The 22,555-nt window shown below is 36.9% G+C and overlaps 1 protein-coding gene across 1 annotated transcript; it reads left to right on the top strand.

Annotated features, from left to right (window-relative positions):
- The first annotated feature begins 189 nt into the window (after nucleotides 1–189).
- CYP19A1 (cytochrome P450 family 19 subfamily A member 1) lies at nucleotides 190–21,910 on the top strand. Its single transcript, XM_079318015.1, has 10 exons — nucleotides 190–281; nucleotides 6,962–7,129; nucleotides 8,131–8,281; nucleotides 10,451–10,605; nucleotides 10,816–10,992; nucleotides 11,664–11,778; nucleotides 13,630–13,744; nucleotides 14,388–14,550; nucleotides 15,852–16,093; nucleotides 18,459–21,910. Exons 2-10 carry the CDS (start codon nucleotides 6,985–6,987, stop codon nucleotides 18,723–18,725), a joined length of 1,530 nt encoding a protein of 509 aa, XP_079174141.1. The 5' UTR covers nucleotides 190–281; nucleotides 6,962–6,984; the 3' UTR covers nucleotides 18,726–21,910.
- Nucleotides 21,911–22,555: the final 645 nt, after the last annotated feature.

The following is a 22,555-nucleotide window of genomic DNA, read 5'->3' on the forward strand; positions in this document are numbered from 1 at the left end:
AGGTATGTGTGTCTCTGTCATTGACTGTTTGGCAGCAGATACAGCGAGCTGTGGAGGTAAAATTACAAAATTTCCTTTTCAAAGCAACAGCCCGTGATCTATAACAATAAACAAACTTCCATCTCCAAGCAACTGATCTCTTAGCAACAAGAAGCACCTGCATAAAAGATGCTTCAGAGAGTGATCACCAGAAATCCTATCCAGACCTTTAAGAGGAGCACAGCAGCAGCCAGGACAGCACTCTCCACCGGCAGAAATCCAGAAGTAACAAGAAGACACAGGTACATTTTCAATTCATATTCTAGCATCTTTCTTCAAACAGCATGGGTAGGACATTACATAAATGAGATTTATTTTTATTTTGAGTGGGAAGTATGCCTTCTGGAGCTGCTTTGGTCTGCTGCTGTAATTATCTTTGTGGAAATTATATGCTGTCACTATCTAAACAGAGATTTTTTTTTTTTTTTAGTAGAAAATATGCAGGTCTTTGGCCAAATTCTTGGTAGTAAAACAACAGTAATATGCTATATATTTTGCAAGTATTCTACAAAGTTTCTCTTTTAAAAAACAGCACAGTGTTCTTGCAGAATAGTTATCCTAAGAAAGTGCATTCACTTCATGCAACATTTCAAGCTGTTTACACTACATCAAAAAAATATTAAATCATTCCAGTTTTTATAGATATGGGCCCCTCAGATTAAAAAAGTTAATCTGGGGTTTAACTTGTTCAGAGTTTCTGTGGTGTCTGATTTAATTCTTTTGACTAAAGTGGATTTTTTCATGTGTACCACAACAAAGTTATGGTAGAATACACAGCATGGGACAGACCCTGCCAGCTGCTGCTGCACAGCAATGTAGAATTAAGTGGGAAGTTGTAAATTTTGGACAAACTGACATTTCCAAGCATCATTGTCACAGCATGGAAAAATGGATTGCAAGTGAGATTTAAAAAGTGAGGATAAAAAACAGGCAGAACAAGCCTGGAACTGACCCTGGGATTTTTTTATTCTAGCAAAACTTGATATATCTCAGTTGGTGCTTGCTGTGGAAAAGTGCTGTCTTTCTTCTAGCTGCTATATCTCATTTAATAATGATATCTGATTAATAAAGTCATTTGCAAAAAGAATGGTTTGAGAATTGTCATGCATTCTTTCTTAGTCTTCTTTTTTTAAATACACAGATAAACTTTTCTTCATGGTTAATTTACATACTTTGATATAACACATTATATTTATAGCCAGAGGAAAAAAAACTCAAAAATTCAACTCATATTTCTTAGAGAGTTGTTCCTTCTGTGTCAGCTAACTTTTTGCTTAAATTGATCAAGGTATTTGCTTGCAGTAAAAGTAGAGCAGAAACACAACTATGGTAAAGAGAGCTGTTTTTTATTTAAGAAATTAGAAACAAAACACCTACCATGTAGTAACAGAAGCCAACAGCAGCTCCCTACAGAAAACCCTCCTCACACAGGTGTGCTTTGCCACAGCCATAGCAAGGAGTCTGACAAAAAGCACTTTAGGTGATTTCAGTTGCCATCCACAATTCATGTTCTGGTTACTTTTGAGTTAATTAGAGCTTAGAGTGGTGTTGTAATGAAACTTTGAGGTTGACAGGAGGTAAATTCCAGTCCTGTCACTACTGCAGAAGTTTGCAGAACCCCAGAGCTCTTTTTGATGGGTTACAAACACCTGCACACCTGCTGTGCTTCAGGAGATGGTTTGTTTCACATGCAGCCCTTGTACCACCTCATGTGGATGATATTTTCATGGACATTTGTCAGCAACAACAAAACCTTCTGTGAAAATGCTAAAACTAGCAAGTTATTTTTCTAAATCACACCTCAGCCACCATATAAAGGCACAAAAAAAAAAAAAAAAAAGGCAGTGTTCTTACTACAGTAATCCAAACAAACAGTAATATTCAAGTGCAGTCCTACATTTATAGAAGATATTTGTAATGCATTTGTTTCCTTGGCAAATGGTTTAGTGACCAGTTCATTTCCAGTCACATGTCAGCACTGGGTGGTCCTGAGAAAACTGATTGACCAAACTGTCTCAAACAGCAGGAATTTCAACATTTACAATGGTAATTGTAAGTTTTCAATTCCCAACTTCTCTGCACCTTGGAACTCACTGCACACCTTGAGTAGAAAGGGTGACGAGAAGTTGAGTTTTGTGGACTCTGGAGCAGATAGAATTGTGGCCACCAGCAGCCCTGTAACAATGCAGCAGCATTTTACAAGTCAAATCAAAGGCAGCTGATAGAACTTAAAATTTCAGAGAAGCAGGCTCTTGGGATAGATCCTATCCAGCTGTGAAACAAGGTAACTCTGTCATAAGAACACTCACCACAATTTAAAAAACAAAATTCCAAATAATAGCATAGGTATCAAAACAATCTTGCTGATCTCACGGTACAGACGTTGTTTCAACACCACAAATCATGGCTGTGTTCTGTATTTCTCTTTCCCTTGCCCTCTGACACAACACTAGGCTTCTACCTCCTCATTTACTTGTCAAGAGCCCCTTGAGATTGCCAGGATGAGCATTACTAAATTCCCACTTCCGAGCTTCTGCTGAAAGCTGTCATCTCTTCCTCCTCTCTTCCTCCTCCTCCACTAACCTAAACAACAGATGAAGTTGTAAGTGCTATTTAGATTAAATTTCATAGTAATCAAGTGGTACAGGACTATTCTACAAGGCTATAATAATCATTCAACACTGCTAGAATACATTTCCATAGTAATTAGATGTGAGAGACCTCTACAGCTACACAAATTCCACCCCACTGACTCAAACATTAGAAATTACTGAAAAAGGGGTTTATTCCCTCATTTTCACATTTTACTATATTTATCTTCCTTTTGAGATGCAGAGGATTGAGTTAAAAGTAGAAAATAGACCCTAAGCAAGGCAGAGTGCTTCAGAAGCAAAGTAATGAAAATACCAAGCTTTAAAATGTCTGCTCTGCACATTGGGACTGCAAACCCATCTGTAATGAGAGATGTGTGACAGATGCAAAGGATCAGGTGACTAAAGCACAGTGAAAAATTATTAAGAGATAAAAATAATTAAGTAATAAAACAAATGAAAAGTAATTAAGAAAAAAAGCACTGTGGATCAAAGAAAAAAAATGTCACAAGAGGAATGCAATATGAGATAACCAATAAACTCTGATGGAAAACTTGCAGTGACATCCTCATTGCATCCTGAGAGATTCAAAGAACTAGAAGAGACCACAGAATCCAGGGTGACACTAGAAAAATGTGCAGCCAGATGCTTACAGAGCAATTTACCTCTCACCTTACAAGGAATGGGAAGCACTCTCAAGTTAAAAAAGCCTCCTGACGTGTTCTCAGCTTTAAACCTCACAGCCCTTCAAGGAAACAAGAGAATTCCTCTATCAGGGATGTGACATATGCTGCACACCTGGTGAAAAATACCCATTTCAAATCAATTTAATCCTACTCTTTTAGCTTTCAGAGGTATTGTGTTCCTTCAGTCTCTATCAACATTGGCAAACATTGTGGTACAATGGGAGCAAATCTGTAAAACAAAATGGGTTTGGGGTGAAATAAATCTGTTTATTTTTCCAAACTGTTTAAACCTAGATAAGTTGCTCTAAATGCTGCTAATATGGCTCACTAATAGTTGAGAATTTATAATAAGTAGCAGAATTTTTTCTCTCCTGACAGATGAACCAATCCAAAGGAAACAACTCCAGGACACAAGAGTGGCTCTTCAAGAGTTATCAGGCATTTTTATTAACTCCTTCTAAAATTAAAAGAGATTTTTAGCTCCAATTCTATAATATGATTTTATGAATTTGCTCTTTTACTGACAGAGTCTCTAAGCTCTAACCAGAATAAGAGGTGTCAATACAGCTCTGCTTTAGATCTATGAGCTTTTGTCTTTACTGTGGACCTTGACATCATTCCTCACATTTCCTTTAGCAAGAAAACATTTAACAGAACTTAGAATATTCTCCTTGTGCTTTGTACCCAAGACTCAAAAATCAGAATTCTAAATCTCTGCTAGCAACTGCTTTCCCAGGTGTTGAGATCTGTAATTTCTGTCAGTCAGATAACCTGTGCACACCCATCTATTCTCCCACAAAAGCACTTTCCTATAATAAGTCTCTTTCCCCCACTAGATAGTGGGATTTTAAAAGCTTTTTTTGTTCCATCCTTCCTCCACTACATAAGTAACAATCAGAACCAATAAACCCCTTGATCTGAGAAACCTCTGCCTGCTGCAAGGAAAGGAAAATTACAGCAGAAAAGACAAAAAGAGCAAGACTAGAGAAACCTTCTTTCATGCACAGTGGGCACTCTAACTCAGTTCCATTTCTAACTTTCTCAGTCTGCTCAGTCACTACCCAAATGGGTTTGGGTGAGGTTTTTTGAGTTAAGACTTAACTCGTGAGCAGTTCTTAAAAGATGCAATGAATAAAAAGTAGGATAAGCAGAAGTATTATTGAGAATTTTCATGGCCCAGCTGGCTTTTGCATTGAAAAAAAATAAAAGAAGTTAAAAATGCAAACCCTGAAAGTCTGCTTCAATCACACTCACTGAAATGAAGCAAACTCCTCAACACAGGAAATGTCAACAGTTTAATGTCTTTGTCTAAAGACTGTTTTAGATCAGGTCAAGAGTGTAAAAAGGATTCAAACTTAATATTTTGCCTTTAATACTTTTACCTACACAACAGCACAATCCAGGATATTAAAATTATAAATTTAACAGCAAGGTGCACACTGATGTGTCAGACACAGAAATAGAAAAAAAAAATTTTACTAAAAACTATAAAATTATGAAGCTGGGGCAATCAAGAAGCTAAACCCCAGTCCATTGTTATCTGTATATTTTGAAAAAAGAGCAACCTCCCTGCATTCCACTGTCAAAACAATGATAAGCTTTAGCTGTGAGTATTTAAGAGCTGAAAAAGATCAAATCTCAGGGCTGATTTTTTAGAAAATAAAAGGGGGAGACTCATACTTGCAAAGTACACTGTGCAAACATATCAGGAGCTTCAAACTCTCCCAGGGCTCACCCTGCAGATACAATATTCATAGATACACATTGGGAGGTATGAAGTTGGTTCCTTTCACAACACCCAAATGTATAACCAGCTCCATGCTTGTCTTCACAGTGAATATGAGTCAGTGAAATTAATGTGCACACACCAGAATGTCTTGGAGATGAAAAAAAATCAACAAATAAATGCCTATCATTGCCTGTGGCAATGAATTACAAACATGAAGTTTATGCAGACTCAGAGAGAAATCAACATAAAAATGGGACTATATGCTCCAAGTGTTGCTATTTCTCCTCTATAATGCTGTAAACTCTTACTAGTGAAAGGGACAGAAGGTGATAAAATATTTACATATACAAGGCATGCCTTTGTTGTGGTGAGAAACAGCACTCAAGGAAATCAAAACTAATAAACACCACTGCATGATAAAAATGCTGGTGATCACAAACTTTTTTCCTCAGCATGCAGGACAGCACAACAGCTGGAAGTACCCAGGGTGTGAGCTGTGCCTGGCACCCTCAGAAGGGCTGGGCTGCTCTCTATCGCAATTGCAGGGCTGTTTCTGAAAGGGCACCTGGCAGATTTTGGATCATAAAACCCCCAGAAGCCTGGCACACAAAACATCCAAAAGAGAGCATTGCATGCACCTGCAAGGTTTTAAACCACTGCTTACTCCCTTTCCCCATATTCCCTTGCTGCACCCCACACATTTCCTCCTTTGACCATAAACACCAGAGCTCTCACTATCTAGAAAGCATCTAACCCATTCTTGGTTAGTTTAATATAATTATAGCACTGATGGCCACTACAAAGCAAACTCTCATTTTTTCTGCCATGTGAGACCAAAGCACAAGACAAAAAAGAAAGCACTTGCTGAAAGTAAACTGTATCTGAAAGCTTCCTGCTAAGTAAATATATCCTTCAAATTTGAAATACTGTTGCAGGAAGAAGCAAAACAAATCTCTTCTTAGTTATTGCCAGAGTAGAATTAAGATGTTTGATTAATAAAATATTGTGCAGGTTCAAGCAGTATCTTTCCATGGTTAAATGAGTTCTCACTCACATTCCTACTCACACATATTCATTCTCAGGTACAATAACTTCTTATATTTTATGATTAAATTCAAAAGCATGCAAAAAACCTTTGAATTAATCCTTCTATTCCCTCTATGCATAAGAGACCTGTTGGCTATCCTTGGATTTTTCTTTCCTGTGCTGAGGGCTTGTTATAGCCTGAGTAAAAATATGGCAACAGACAATCTGTGATCCTGTTTGTTATGGCAAATGTTATCTTTTTCAAAGTATTTAACAGAAAAATCATCAAGAAGCACAGTACATTATATTACATTATGTTACACTCAAAGGTCAGCAATTAAAAAAGCTACAATACATGTTTCAAACAAAAAACTGTGGTACTGGGGTGCTTTATCTGAATCATTGAAACCTACCCTAGTTATTCTGGAAATGTAGGACCTCTGGCACTACAGGCATGCAGGAAGGGAACAGCTAACTAAGACAGACAAAAGCTGGCAAGTGAACTCCTTCAATGCTTCCACACGTGCTGAAAGTTTAATTTCTTGTGTTTTGGTTAGAGGTTTGCAAGGAGTAAACCTCAGAGTCGGCCTGCCAAGCCGGTATCAGAGATAAAAGGTCTGTCAGCCAAAATATCCAAAACTATGCCTCAACATCAAGGCCAGAAAACCTTTGTTATTCCCAAGCAAAAGTTGTGTCTGCTTCATGTCTCTCTTGACTTGTGATGAAACTTGTCCCAGCAAGCACCAGGCAGACACTCGCTATAAAGCCACGTCCAGAGCTGGTTTGCTCATTTGTAGGAACCACAAAGGGGCTGAGAGGTACCAAAGCTGAGCACACCTGAGCTTTGACAGCCTCTGCCCCTGTCCCCCCTTCTCTCTCTCTTTCTGAAGCAGAGCAGAGCCTCTTGGAAGAGATGCTCCTGGAAACTCTGAATCCCATGCACTACAACATCACCAGCCTGGTGCCAGACACGATGCCCGTGGCCACAGTGCCCATTCTCATCCTCATGTGCTTTCTCTTTCTAATATGGACTCATGAAGAGACTTCATCAATACCAGGTAAATTAACTTTAGCTGTTGTGCCACATAAAAGTTTTCAAGGTAATTTTTGTTTGTTACTCAAACTTAAGTGACAAATTAATGCAGAATAATTATGGTATGACAACAAAATTTATTATGCATCAGTTAAAATAATGCATGTTTTTTAAAAATTCCTGAAAAAGGTAATCAAGCTTATTTTAACTTCAGAACTTCCAGAATAGTTGTGGTTTGACCATATGACATTTAGTTTTCAGCTTTGTTTTGTGCATGCTAAAAAGATATAGTACTATTTTACAAAGTCAGTATGTTGTCATTTTTATGTGCATTATAAATTACTTTTTATATGTTTTAAAGTTTCAGTCTCTCTAAATTACCTTACTCTAAACAGTTATCTAAGAAGCCATTCAGGTTTTAGTAGGGTATCAATCTTTCTCTATCTTCAGCACTGAAAACCCTCCAGAACAGAAAAACATCGAATTTCCTTTCCCTTCTGTAATCTTTCAGGGGTTTGTTTAGACAAGACAATGGCTCAGCTTATTTTTCACCAGATGCAATGCCCTGCTGCATGAAGGAGAGCAGTGCACCATCTCTCACAGGTGTGGGACCAGAATAACCCTAAACCAGCACGGTGACTCCTGAATGAAATTCTGGGCAAAGACCCTTGCCCAAAAGAGCATTTCTTCTCTCTAGGATGGAGCCATTGCCCAAAAGATCATTTCTTCATTCTAGGATGGAGCCATTGTCCCTCCAGCAGCAAGCAGCAGCTGGAAGTTGTACAAATCAGCAATGAATGTTTGTTGTGGTACCACTGAAAGCACTACAGGCTTCCTCAGACACTGAGACCTCACCAGCACAGCTGCAGCTCCTGAGACAGTTTCAGACCAGGGCTGCTGGTGTGAGCTGCCCAGCACAGACTGTGGCTGTCATGTTAAAAACCTCCTTTCAGAAGGGAGCTGCTCAGAGGTGTTTTCTGTCTGTGAGCACTGCTGAGACCAAACCTCTCTTCCCCTGTTCCTTAGGGCCAGGATACTGCATGGGAATCGGTCCCCTCCTCTCACACGGGAGATTTCTCTGGATGGGAGTGGGGAATGCCTGCAACTACTACAATAAGACATATGGAGAATTTGTGAGAGTTTGGATCAGCGGTGAAGAAACATTTATAATTAGCAAGTAAATCCTTATTTTCTATACTTAACAACTTGAAAGGCTTTGTATCTTTACACCCTCTTTGCTACTTTATACTAAAGTAGAATTTATTATTTTCAAAAATTGTCCTAACAAAAACCTTTTACTTTCTGCTATTCACAGACATTTTTCTAATCCTGTGTTTGTTTAGACTCTACTATTGAATTTTTTTTTTTTTTTTTTTTGTGGAAAGGAAAGTACTGTGGCTCAATCCTAAAAATAATTTACCATCTATTTTACCATTCCATTTATTATTAAGATAAGATTCAGTTTAGGGCTCTAGGCTGACAGCAATGTGGGATTAAGTCAAATTTTCATTTTCTGTGTTTTTAAGTTTCTCCTTAAAGTGGAAGTAACTGCTTAAAGGTCATGGCTCCAATTCAGTGATTCAAGTAAGCAAATACAGCATTATATTATTAGGAGTAATTCCACTCCAATTAAAGGGATTATTCATAGGCTTCATCTATGCACAATATTAAACATAATGCTAAACTTCAATCTATCATTTTATTAGCTCCAGTGGATGATTGCTTACTTCCTACATTGGATTATTATAAGTCATGCCACAAAAAAGAAAAGGAAAAAAAAGAGTAGCAAAATGTTTACCACATGTAATTGATAAAGAATCAGAACCTTTTTAGTAACAGTGTCAATCAAATCATACTTTCATTAAGTAAAAGCTTTTGGAAGAGAGTGCAGCATAGAGAATAATCACAGAGTTTGCCATGTGGTGCAAGTTACCTCCACCTCTATTTTATCCTCTCTAGAAAGAGACCATTATGACAAGGAAACTGTTCACATTCCTATCCTATAAAGGTGTTGCAAATATCAACTACAGCAGTAAAATGTTCTGATAATGCTCTGAATGTTGGAAAATACTACAAACTCTATTGTGGTTTTTGGCTCTATGCGCTACCAGTTCATCAGAAACAACAGGAGTGCTGCTAAACAATGCCAGATTTACAGATTTACATTGTTTTTCTTCAGGTAACTTTGCTTTAAATAACTGACTGTACACAAAAAACAAGTATTAAACTTATTTTAAGGCAAGAAAGTAGAATAAAATTTTCAGTGAATCCTAAATTCACTGCAAAACTAAACATAACCTGGCATCTGTAAAAGAAAATCAAAGTAATCTTTTTTCACCAATGTCATCTGAACTTTTAGTACCATCTTTTCATGTTCAGGGAAATACAGATGGTGTATCCTGACATGGGAAAAAAACTTCAGTGTTAACTTTACCTCGAGGTCATGCAAAACTATGAAAACAAGAACATTTGCAATCAATAGCAAAAGTCACATTTACCTCATCTGACTGAGAAAATAAATTAAACCCACGTTAGCAGTCTGGGGTTTGGCCCATAGACTGTCCTACACAATAAAGAAGGAAACATATTGTTTCTTTTCAAATCTTTGTTCTGATTTTCTTTCTTTTGGTTGGATTCTCTTTGATCAGTGTTTCATCACATCCACATTTCTGAAATGCTGGCTCCCTCTAAAGGAAATTATATCTTAAAGCAAGAATGCTGTCAGCCAGCACCAACAAATTAATCTTGCTGACTGTAAATATAATTATGCATATCATGGATTTCCCTTATGTGTCTCTTCAAGAATATTTATTATTTATCCCAAACATCCCATTGTATTATGATGATGCATATTTAAGTGCTACATGTATTTTTATGCTTTCAGTATGTGATTAGGAATGACCAAAGAGCTGCAAAAAATACATAGCATTGGCTAGATAAAGCAAAGCTGTGATTTAGTGCACATCAAATATTTTATCTCATCCTCTGAAATATCTGACATTGGGCACTGCCTAAGTGTATCATATTTCTGTGTACACATTCCTATGTATACACAGTATTTAGTTTAAAAGCCTTCATTAACCATTTGCATTTTAATTGAAAAATAGTTTAAATCTGAACAGAATAAATGATTACTTTAATGAAAATTCTGAAGGCATTGATCATCAAGATTTTTAATTATGTAAAAGGAACAACATTTCGTGCTAAGCACTGTACTTCCTGCTACATTAAGAATGCGAGTCAGCACTTGGGAGCAACTGTAAAATGTCAGAATACAAATGCAGTATTCAGTCTATGAAACAGTTGGGTTTTATTATTTGGATTTTTTTCCCCCTTCCTTCCCCAGATCTTCAAGTGTGTTCCATGTAATGAAGCACTGGCATTACGTGTCTCGGTTTGGGAGTAAGCTTGGGTTACAGTGCATTGGCATGTACGAGAATGGGATCATATTTAACAACAACCCAGCACACTGGAAAGAAATTCGACCTTTTTTCACCAAAGGTAACTCAGTGTGCACTGACACCCTGCATCACTGTGATGTGTCTGAAATCCCCGTGGTTTCCTTTCAAAGAACAATAAACCAGTTAAGCTCCAGAAGGGTTTTACACCAGCCACTGACACAATAATGTCTGCCCTTTTATCACCACTATGATCAGCAGCTGATGTGATAAAGAAGGTGCAAAAACTGACCGAGCTTTTGCTGTGTTTCAGCTCTGTCTGGCCCCGGGCTGGTGCGGATGATCAACATCTGCGTGGAGTCAACCACAGAGCACCTGGACAAGCTGCACGAGGTGACAACAGAGCTGGGCAACATCAACGTGCTGAACCTCATGAGGAGGATCATGCTGGACACATCCAACAAGCTCTTCCTCGGGGTCCCTCTGGATGGTACTGACACTTTCACTTTTATGCCTTCAGATGAGCCTCAAATGTGTATCCAAGGAAAATCCATTGCTACCACTCAGCAGATTTGTCTCAAAAACCCAGAGCAAGAACTTGTATCACCATATAACTAATTGAAATTGATTTATTATCGTGTTAGTTATAAAAGAGTGGTTTATATGAGCAAAAGCGTACATTAGCTTGTCACCCACCTTAATGAATTGTACAATTTAAAGATATTTTTATGCACCAACTTGGTACAATTCCAATATTATATTACATTCAAGCAAGAATCTGAAATCTTTCCACCAAACTAAATGATTGTTCTGAAAAGTTCACCTAAAAATTTGTTTTCTAAGATTTCTTCAGCCTATGACAGAAAAAGTATTATCAGGAGGTCTAAATTGCCCATTTCAGTGTTCTGCAGTAGTTGTTTCTGCTCTCCTGTGGGACACTCTTTGGTCTGGCTGACACACCTCTGTGTTTTTGTAGCAAGTTACCAAGAGTTTCTACAAAGATCTAGACCTTTTTTACACTGTGCTACAAGTGTTACCTACCAATTGCTTATCAAATTCCCATGAACTTAGTGGAGTATGGAACAAAACCTTATCATTATTTTTTCTGAAGGATTTATCTTACTTGACTACTGACTTTTTTATTTTAACATTTCTTTTCAGAAAATGCCATTGTGCTTAAGATCCAAAACTACTTTGATGCCTGGCAAGCACTTTTATTGAAGCCTGACATATTTTTTAAGATTTCTTGGCTATGCAAGAAATACAAAGACGCAGTGTGAGTATCAACTGTTTTACAGAGCATTTGCATAAGATTCATTCTTTCTTTTTATGAAGGAGCATTTCCCTTGATGCTTTCCTCTGCCTTTTAGAAACTAAACTGGGACACTTGCAAAGGTGGCTGCTGAGGTCCCCTGCCTGCAGAGCCAAGACAGAGCCAGATTTGTCACTGGTGGTACAAGTGGCTGGATTCCTGGACCAGTTTAAAGCTTTGTCTATCAAGTTCCAATTTATTCACCAAAATATCAGTTCATGCACACTCAAATGTGAAACTAAACTGAGATCACTGGTTTGGTGCAGACAAGGAAAAGCCACTCTAAAGATGAAGTTATCTTTCCTATCCATTTGAGGACAATCAGAGTAGGCTACAGCTCATCCAAACAAGGAAACCCACCTGTATTCAGGGCACAGCCCCCAGGAGTTAACCCTTGAGCTGTACCTGTTTATTGGTTCTGCCAACATGCTTCTTTGAGTTAACTGCTCATTCATGATCTAAAATTGGTGCTCAGTGTGATAATCCATTTCAAGGTTGTTTTCCCTAAACAAGGAACAAATACATTTTTCCATTTTCCTCTTTGCAAAAACTCAAAATGCCTCTTCCAGTTTTGTGACCTTGTTTTCTGTCTTCTCCCAAAAGAGAGCTGGCTTTAAAAAGAACTGGCAGTTAATTTTTTTTCATTCTGGATTTGTTCTCCACCTAGTGAGAGAAATTGCTCCTGAGGAAGGATATGTAATAAATTGCTTTGATAGTGCTACATAACAAAGGCTTTAAGGAGAAGATCAGGTTCACCCAGACTAATTGACAGCTCTTGAGGACTAGACACAAGATTCACCTTCTCTAATATTTGTTTATTAGTTTTGCTATGGCACTGATTACTGCTTTACCCTGTGATGCTGATAATAAAATATTATGGCCCAGTTATTACCAGAAAGCCCCTGTAAGCAAATATTGAAATTTCAAAAGCTGTCCCATAAAAAATAACTTATTCATATCATTTTTATTGCAAACAGAAAAAATACAAAGATTTCTGGATTTAAAGAAATGCAAAGAATCACTACAGGATATGAAGACTTCTAATATTCTTCTGGAAAACTTTGCAAAAAGGATAACTTGCTATTTTGAATACATAAAATACTTATAAATACTGAGATCATTATAGGGATTGAAGTTTTAAACACATTTACCCTTCGAACACAAATTATCAACCTCAACAGTAACAAACCCACATTTGAAAGGCCTAAAGATTTCAAAAGCTTTTCAAAAGACTTTTTCCAAAGAATTGCCTTCAAATCTATAACTAATTGAAAATTCCCCCAAAATTTATAAGAAATTTTGAATGATGCTTTTTCCACCCCTGAAATACAAACTGTTGATACAGTATTACTATTTAAATGTGAAAATTTTAAATTAACTCTTCCTCCAATAAATATTTTCTAAAACTTGTTTATATATTTCTAAAAATCATCCCTTTTATTCTCTAAATTCATTTTACTTACTGATAAAATAGAGCATAAAATACAAGGAAATATTCAAATTATTTGGAAATGGTAATAAAACTTTAAAAACATTATTCTTTAATAGTGTATTGAAGTGTCAAAACCACCTTTTTCTCCTTTCCTCTATAAAAAGAGATTAAGATTTCATTCCAGACTGACAAGCAATTATTGAAGAGTAATAAAAAAAATGTTAATGCCTTGCCAGTGTATTACCACTTTTGCAGAGAACCATATAACTTTTTAAAATATTTAATTTCTGTCACCCTTAGATGCTTTTCTTGGTATATCTCTGTATTCTTAGTCATACCCTGTGCAGATATTTATCAAAAAGTTGGATTTCATCTGTTTCCAGGAAGGATCTTAAAGGAGCAATGGAAATCTTAATAGAACAGAAACGACAAAAACTTTCCACAGTCGAAAAGTTGGATGAACACATGGATTTTGCATCCCAGTTGATTTTTGCACAGGTATTGGGAATTTACTCAAAATATGGCTGATTTTGGTTTTTTATGGCATTTTCCTGCACACAAGCTTTGCAATTTAAACTTCATAAGCCTCTCTAAAATTCATATCATCATAAAGGGATGCTGAGTAGTTGGTGCTGTGGAGTCCCTGCCAGTGACTCAAACAGGAATATTTGTATTTCAGGGTCAGGTGCTTGTCATAATTATTTCATGGATTAAACAACATCCCTAAAACTCTTGCATCTATCCCTGAGTGTCTTCAGTCTTTCCCTAACCCCTGTGAATAATTTAATGTATTGCCTTTTGTTTGCAAAGGTTTCAAGTGCTATATAACTCCTATCTTGTACAAACTCTGACAGCTCACAAACTCTGGGAGGAAATGCAATGAACTAAGAACCTGAGCTGAGAACACACATTTCTGTTTTTCTGTAAGACAACACACACCCATCATGGCATGAGCTTCCTGCCTTTCTCTGAAAGACAAAACAAAAATGCTATTTAGCATGAGATAGACTGTCAGTAAATTGTGCAGTCTATAGGGCCTTTGTTGGCATCACAGCTCAGCAATCAATATTTTCTCAAAAATTTCCTTCTTTTTTTTTTTTTTTTCTTTTTTTTTTCTTTTTTTTTTTTTTTTTCTTTTCAGAACAGAGGGGATCTGACTGCTGAGAATGTGAACCAGTGTGTGCTGGAGATGATGATTGCTGCTCCTGACACTCTGTCTGTGACCCTCTTCTTTATGTTAATCCTGATTGCAGAGCACCCCACAGTGGAAGAGGAGATGATGAGAGAAATTGAGAGTGTTGTGGGTAAGCAGGAGCTGCAAAGTCAGTTATGTGGGAATATAATTTTGCTTCAGCAGTGATCTATTTCATTTATCTAAATCTGAAAATTTTAAGCATTTTGTCCTAACAGAAATGATATCTGTAAAACAAATGTTGTATGTAGTTTATATTAAAGAGCAAATGAAAACATGTGAGAAATTTATCAAATAAAATAGGAATCATCATTGATAACCTATTAGAAATAATATGGCATATTTTCACCTCAGCAACCACAGTGTAAAATCACCTCAAGATTCCTTGAAATTATTTGCCAGTTACCCTGAAATTGCAAAAGGGGGCACTTGTTTCAAACACTTCTAATCACCAGTATTTCTCTGTTTGATAAATTACAGAACTTCCCTAAGTTTCATTATGACTCTAGAAGGGAAAGACTAGACAAAATTAAAATTATATTCTGCTGTCATCCATTTTGATCTCAAATTGGCCTCCTCTAAGTACTAATTACTAACTATTCAAAACACAATCAAGATATTCCGAATTTGTATTCTTCCCCTTCTCTAGTCTTCATTCAAAGCCTGACACTGAACCAATATAGAAACTAATTTCACCCACTCTTATTTAAGATTTACTTCTGGTCTGTTAAACACTGGAAAATATATCACCATTTTTTTTTGCTTTTTCTGAGGTACTTTTAATAAACCTTATTTTACTGTCCTCATGAGAGTACTCACTCATTTTCCCTACCTCTTTCTGAGCCTTTCCCTGTAAGGCAAAGAGGGATTTTTTGTGGCAGACCTGCCCCAGCAGTGAGCCTGAGCTCCCTGGGGAGCAGCAAAGCTCCCATGGGCAGCACACTCCAGCTCTGGTTCCACTGTTGGAACCTTCTCATCCCAACTGGAATTGTCAGTGCCCAGCAGGGCCTGGATGGGGCCAAACCCAACTTCACAGAACTCACTACAGAATTAGCTCCAGACTATCCCCAGGTTTGTTTGTGTCAGCTCTTGGAAGATTTATTTGTTGTACATTGCTGCTGTCTTGTGCAAAAGCCAAGGAAGGACCCCCAGAGTTTTGTTGCTGACAAGAACAAAGACTCAGTGTGTTAAGAAGAAGATGAGGAGATTGTTAATTAATAAACTAGGGTTTATGCTAATGGACATTATACCAGATTTCCTCAATAAATAAGACCACACAAATCTCCTTAGAAGCTGTTGGACCCTTCCTACAACCTCAGAACCTGAGAATCTTCCCAAAATGTTCTGATACGTGTACAAAGCTATTAACTTCCTAACCAACCAATCTCCTCACCATCTGCTTTATTCCACAAGGTGACAGAGACATACAAAGTGAGGACATGCCAAACTTAAAAATCGTGGAGAATTTTATTTATGAGAGCATGAGATACCAGCCAGTGGTGGACCTGATCATGCGGAAGGCGCTGCAGGACGATGTCATTGACGGCTACCCTGTCAAAAAGGGCACCAACATCATCCTCAACATCGGGCGGATGCACAAACTCGAATTCTTCCCCAAGCCAAACGAGTTTTCTCTTGAAAATTTTGAGAAAAACGTAAGTTTTCCATCCTATTTCTTACAGAGATTTGGATGTTATTTGTTGTTAATGTTCTGCCTCTTCCTCTTGCTTTGCTCAAGAACTTTGTGACCATAAGACTCTTTTCCCTTTGCTAAGTGCCCAGTTAGCAGCACAAGCTGCTGATTACTATTATTATTACTATTAGAGATGGGCAGATATTTTCCTGTCAAGTTGCCTTTTAAATAAAAAAAAAAATTACAATATAGAAAACCATTTTTCCAGATATAATAATTTTGTTTAAAAATTTCTGATTAAATTTGTCAGACACTCATGGTTGGCACTGCATCTCCTGGCACTGGACAAAATAAAGAGGGTTTAGGGGGCTAGAGCCATGCCAGGAGCTGACACAGAGCTGAGGCTGCCTGAGGATTCTCTGGAGAGGTGAAGCAGTGCAGCAACATCTGAGAGACTGGGAATCCAGTACCCATGTTATTATTTTCTTTTCATATTAACAATGTTTTACAGACCATAATGAAAATTTTAACTTTTAACTAACTTAATACTGCAGATATTGAGTAATTAAGTTCCCATTTGCACTGAATTTTAAATGAAGTTACATTGTAACTACCAAAAGAACTATAAACAAAAGTAACATATGAATATTTTTTCTTCTTCTAATCTCTACTATTCAAATCATCCTTCAGATTATTTACTCAGACCTCTGCTCTGCTGGTTACTGATGAAACAATTGGTTTTGTGAAACTGACTTTGTTCAGCAATAATAACCTGGAGAGATTAAAACTGCACTGCTATGTTAGCAGCTGCACACAAGAATATTGACAGCAGCAACTTCAGCTTTAAAGAAAGAAGCAGCTTAATTTAATACACCAAAAACCAACTCACCAGTAAAAACATCTGAAGAAACAGCTAAGGAAGAAAAAAAAACTTTAGGATTTACCAATTTCTTATCAAAAAAGCTAGGAGTACCATATATGCCACACAAAAATTGAGCATTAATCCACCTGGTTAATATTTCTCAACTGCTGTTGGGTTACCCAGGGCAAACCCTGCACGCAGCATTAAAAAAAACCAGCTCAAAAAAACCACTTTGTAGAAAATTCAAGAAGAGAGTAAATTATGCAATTTATTGAAATTACAATTCCCTGTGAATAGATTCCATTTTGCCACCCATTATTTACATTCCAAGTATTTCTATCAAAAATGGATATCTTCCTTAATTTATGAGGACATTTTGGTACTAAAAATACTTCTCCTTGACCAAATATTTAACCACACATTTTCTATCTGACTTGACACATTCTGTTTGCCACATAATTATTCTGGCAGGCACAATTTTCCTCCAGTTCTCTAAGTGAATAGCAATCTACACCATTATTTATGATAAGATGCCATTGTTAGAATCTAAACATGTTTCCATTTTTCCAGGCTGTGCACTTGCCATTGTGCTGTACTGCCAGCTGCTGTATTTGCTCTGCTATAAACACTTGTATTTGTATATAATTTTTCCAAAAGCATAGCTCAGTTTACTTTAAAAAAAAAAAAATTACAAAACTCTTCTGTCAATCTGAAAATAAGAAAAACCAGTACACTTTTTTCCAGATGACTTGATATAAATCAACATTTTATACTCTATTCTTCTAAATAGGAAGTCAGAACATGGTTAATATCTGACTTTTTAAAAAAGAAGTTACACAGATGAAGAAAAATAATTTATTTATAACCAGACTTTCTTTTTAACTGATCTATTCAGTGGCAATAAAAGTAGCAGAAACTGGCTGTTCATTCTTCAGTAGCCCTGGAAATCCTTCATTTTATATTTCAGCTGACAGGACAGTAGACAATAATTTTATAAGTGTTATCTCCCTACTAGATACCAAAAATTTTAACCTTTAATTTTATGACAAATTAGCTCTCAAAAACATTAACTTTATCATTACAAATGGGGCAGAGGTATGATGATTATCTGTAGACAAGGCATCAGCCTCTATTTCAGATATTTATGAGCTTTGTAATTAACAATATCTGAAGAACATTTTAATGAATTTTAATGCATTTGAAGAGCAGAAGCTTCACTCCATTTCACAGCTTGTGGTGAAATCCCTGTAGTTCCCAGGACAAACAGAGAAATACATGAACAGAATTCAACTGTTCAGCTGTACAATCCCTGCCACCTCCAAATTTCCAAGGGCTGGTCCTTCTGTCAGTGACTGAAGTTGGGTCTGACTTGGGTGGGATTTCCAGTGTGAAATGAGTAATTGCTCCTGAAAGATTATTTCCACATATTTTTCAGAATCTATCTACTACCAGTTTCCATCATTATTTTCACTGCTTTTATGGAGAAAACTGTGTCTGAGTGTGTTCCTCCTGTTGCTCCCTGCAGGTTCCTTCGCGCTATTTCCAACCCTTTGGGTTCGGCCCCCGGAGCTGTGTGGGGAAGTTTATTGCCATGGTGATGATGAAGGCAATCCTAGTGACTCTCCTGAGGAGGTGCAGAGTACACACAATGAAAGGAAGAGGCCTGAACAACATCCAGAAAAACAATGACTTATCCATGCACCCCATAGAAAGGCAGCCTCTGCTGGAGATGGTTTTTACACCCAGGAGAAGCGCCAGCGAGGATCAGGGTGATGGGATGGATCAGCACTAAGGTCACAGGGCTTTCTCAAACACTAAGTAATATTCACCATTCTTAGGTAGATATATAAAAATGTTTTGTTGCCCTTAAATGACTTCAGGTGATAACTTGTTCTGCCTGTACAGCAGAACCACAATTGGAAAGACTAAAAGTAGTGAATAGCTTTGTTGTAGACAATGCCATGCTATACAATTCCTGATTACTTTCTAAAACCATAGAGTTCAGACAAAATCATGCCTTCCCTTTCAAACACTGCCAGTTCAGAGGGTTGAGTGTCAACAAATGAACATACCTGATGTGTATTTAATTCCAGGACTACACGAGTCCCTTTTCCCCCACCTCCCTGAAGCTGGACCTAGCAGCATTTGACTACAACAAAAGTTCTAATTATCTGCTCTCAAAACAGCTAGTTAGTTCATTTCAAGACTAAGAAACAACTTAAAATATTTAAGACAGCTATAAGTTGTAAAGAAATGTTTGAACAAGAAGTCATTCAAACATTTTTCTTTACCATATTTTGCTGTCCTGTTAAACAGATACCAAAGATTTACAGTGTCACACAGATTTTACCAGTAGCCAATTTTACCAAATAGTAATTTTCAGAGTATTAGGTAATAATGGCAGTTGAGATAACTGTTCTATGTTTTTAAAACCCAATCTCCTGCTGCAGGGAATCTGTAAACATCTTAATAAAGGCCATGTGAGAATGAGGTAGTGTACACCAAACATTACCACCATCATTTCATGGTTGGGGTAATTTTCAGCCCCACCTTCTCACCTTATTGACTGTAGAAATTTCCCACCTCAGCTCAGCTCGAGTGAATCTCAAATTCCCTCTAAGCTGCCTAAGATGTGCCAAATCCTTTTTTGATCTGGTTTTAGTTGCTCAATACTATTGCAGAGAGTAAGATTTGGAGTTGCCCATGTTCCCACCTCACAGCAGGAGGCAGTGTCCCTTCCTAATGATCCAAATAACTCCTGGTGTTTCTCCTGTATGAGCTCTGGGCTGTGTCCTGCTCTCCAGCATCTTGCTCCATGCCCATTGATGTGGAGAGGTTCTGGAGCTCAAGAAGATAAACACTCTCACTGGAGGCAAATTTTGCTGGGTAAACACCCAGAGTTTTGTAGTGACAAAGGAGAAAAGTTCTGAAGTAATAAGCAGATTTCTAGGAAATGTTTTTCAAGGTGTTTTGCATATACAGCTTTTTATTTTAACTATAAAACAGGAAAAAAATGCAATTACTCAATCTTTCTGTCCAGAATTGACCCATCTTGAAATCTGTGCAATCTGGACATTGATATCTCTACTAGACTAATGAGGAGTTGCAGGCTTGGTCAAAAAAAAAAAAAAATACCTTCCTGGCTAAATGACAACATTCCTGGACAGAGACTTTCCATTTTCTTTAAGCCTGAGTTTTCATACTTTGTGTAACACAAAAAAAGGGATTTTCCAGATAAAGTGCCTTGGTAAAGACAACCAACCAATGTACAATAGGCTTTATATTAACCTGCTCCTTCCCAGTCATTTAAACTATAATAGAAGGCAAGAAAAAAGGAAAAAAAGGAGAAAAAAGATGTCTTTTGTTTGAAAATATAATTAAAATTGGTTAATTAATTTATTGCCTCAGACAACTGATCACAGATATAAGTCCAGCAGAGAAAGATCTATCCAGCAGCACAGAAAAACTGCACAAACCCAACAAATAATCATGTGCCCCACCCAAAGGTATTGAATTAGACTGGGAATGGCAGCAAAGTGGAGCTGCATACTTAGGTTAATTCTCAAAACTACATACGAATTTTCCACAGTAATTTTTTTAAAAATCAAACTTGAAAGCATTTATTGAAGAATTTATTGCAGCTAGGTTAATCCATGCTCCATAACTTCCTCAATAACATTTCCATTATAGCAAAAATTGCAACAGTGAAGTGCAATCCTGTACCACTTGTACATACAGACAAAACTGGGCAGCTGAAGACACAAAGAAATAGGATTTAATGGTAAGACTGGATGGTCTTTTACAAATTAAAAGATTCTATGTTTCTAGGACTTCTATTTTTTAGGTCACAAAGTGACAGCAGTATGAATCTGTGGAATATCTAATGCAACTTCTGTTTCTACATGTTTGTACCCTTTAAACTAGGAAATTGATACAGCAATTGGGAGAAGAAAAAACAACAAATGCAACTACATTTAAAACCTTCTTACTTATGCTGTATCATAAAACACTTCAGGGTACTTCAGTGGGCAAGTATTTCTTATTTGCATAAGAATTCTGAAAAAAACCCACTGAAGACTTTTTTTCTTGAGAATAAACTACTATTTTATACACAGGATACATATCTTTGCTTATTTCACACACAAAACCAATTCTGTAGTGATAATTTACTCTGATTTTCCCACTTTATAATTATATGCCTCCTCAAAGTAAAATTTTTCAGGAGCTTGAAATTAATAAATTATCATTCCAATTTTGAAGTAATTTTATAAAATCAAATAGAAGAAAAATGCATGCTATTCTGATTTCTTGAATGTATTCTATATTGTTGAATTTGTAGGCTGGAACTTCAAAAACATGTTTACCATAATTAGTCTATGGACAAAATAAAGCAGTATCATTTTTTACTTTTTGTCAGCAAGGCAACAGAGTTATTTCCATTGTGCTTGAAGTACATTCTTTCTGATATGTTTTTGAACATTGCATTTCTGGTCCTCTGGTTTCTACAATATTTAGTTTTGTCCACATTTGGACAGCAGAGCTGTAATTAATCTGAGCTGTCAGCTCATCTGAGTTATCCTGTTCTCCCTGACTTCATTATGGCTGTTCCTCCGTGGTTTATTTGCATGAATATTTGCACTGCCATCCCATAATCTCACACGTGCTTGAGAGCTGCAGCTGGGGAAGCAGCATTTCAGAACTGCCATGTGGGTATGAACAGTTCCAACCTTTCCACTGTACAGAACAGAGCTCTGACTTTCAGCAGTGTTTCACTACCAGGTGCTGCACTAATTCAGGTGGCTTTTTAAACCACACCAAGTCCACAGTCACCAGGTGGCTGCTCCATTAATGTTCAATGCATTGGCACACAACAAACTTGACTGTGTTTTATACATCACTGTGATTATGGGCTGCTCACAGCACACAGATGTGGATGTTGTTAGAAAATAAAATAAAATAAAAGTTGTATGCAGAAGAGTTTAAAGTCATGTTTCATCATGTTTTTCCAATCTGTGAACCACAAGTTAGTATTAAAATGCTTGAGTGTGTCTGCATGCATGAACAGATTATTAATGTATTAGATACAAGGATGAAATTTGTGGTGTTGCAAAATCAAAATTCCCACTGATTTTAGAGGCTATATTATTGCCAAGATATTTTTCATGACAATAAGAAAGGATAATTAAAATAATTTTAAATTGATATGAGACTACTTGCCTAGGAATGCACTTTATCAAAGCTTTTAAAAAAAGGGAGCAGAGGTAGGTGTGGTGGTTCTTAAGGTAACAGATATTGATGAATATAACCAAAAAGTTGGCTTAATGATACAAATAAAGGACTCAGCTATCAGTGAGAGAAGTATCTAAAGTCATGTAAAAAATTAAACAAAATAATTAAACTGACTATAGAGTTCTAAGTAAATTTAAGCTCATTTTCTAGTCATAGTAAGATGGCACAACAAATGCAATTTGTATCCAATGCTTAATTATTTCACTGTCGAATTAAAAGCTTTCAGAATGATAAACCTTGCATCTGGCTGAGTGACAGGGAACTGGAAGACAGTAAATGGCACACCAAAAAAGGAATCAAAAATCACAAGAACTCTTTAACATAGCTGCAAAT

The sequence above is a fragment of the Erithacus rubecula genome (genome assembly GCF_903797595.1).
Source record: "Erithacus rubecula genome assembly, chromosome: 14".
NCBI lineage: Eukaryota > Metazoa > Chordata > Aves > Passeriformes > Muscicapidae > Erithacus > Erithacus rubecula.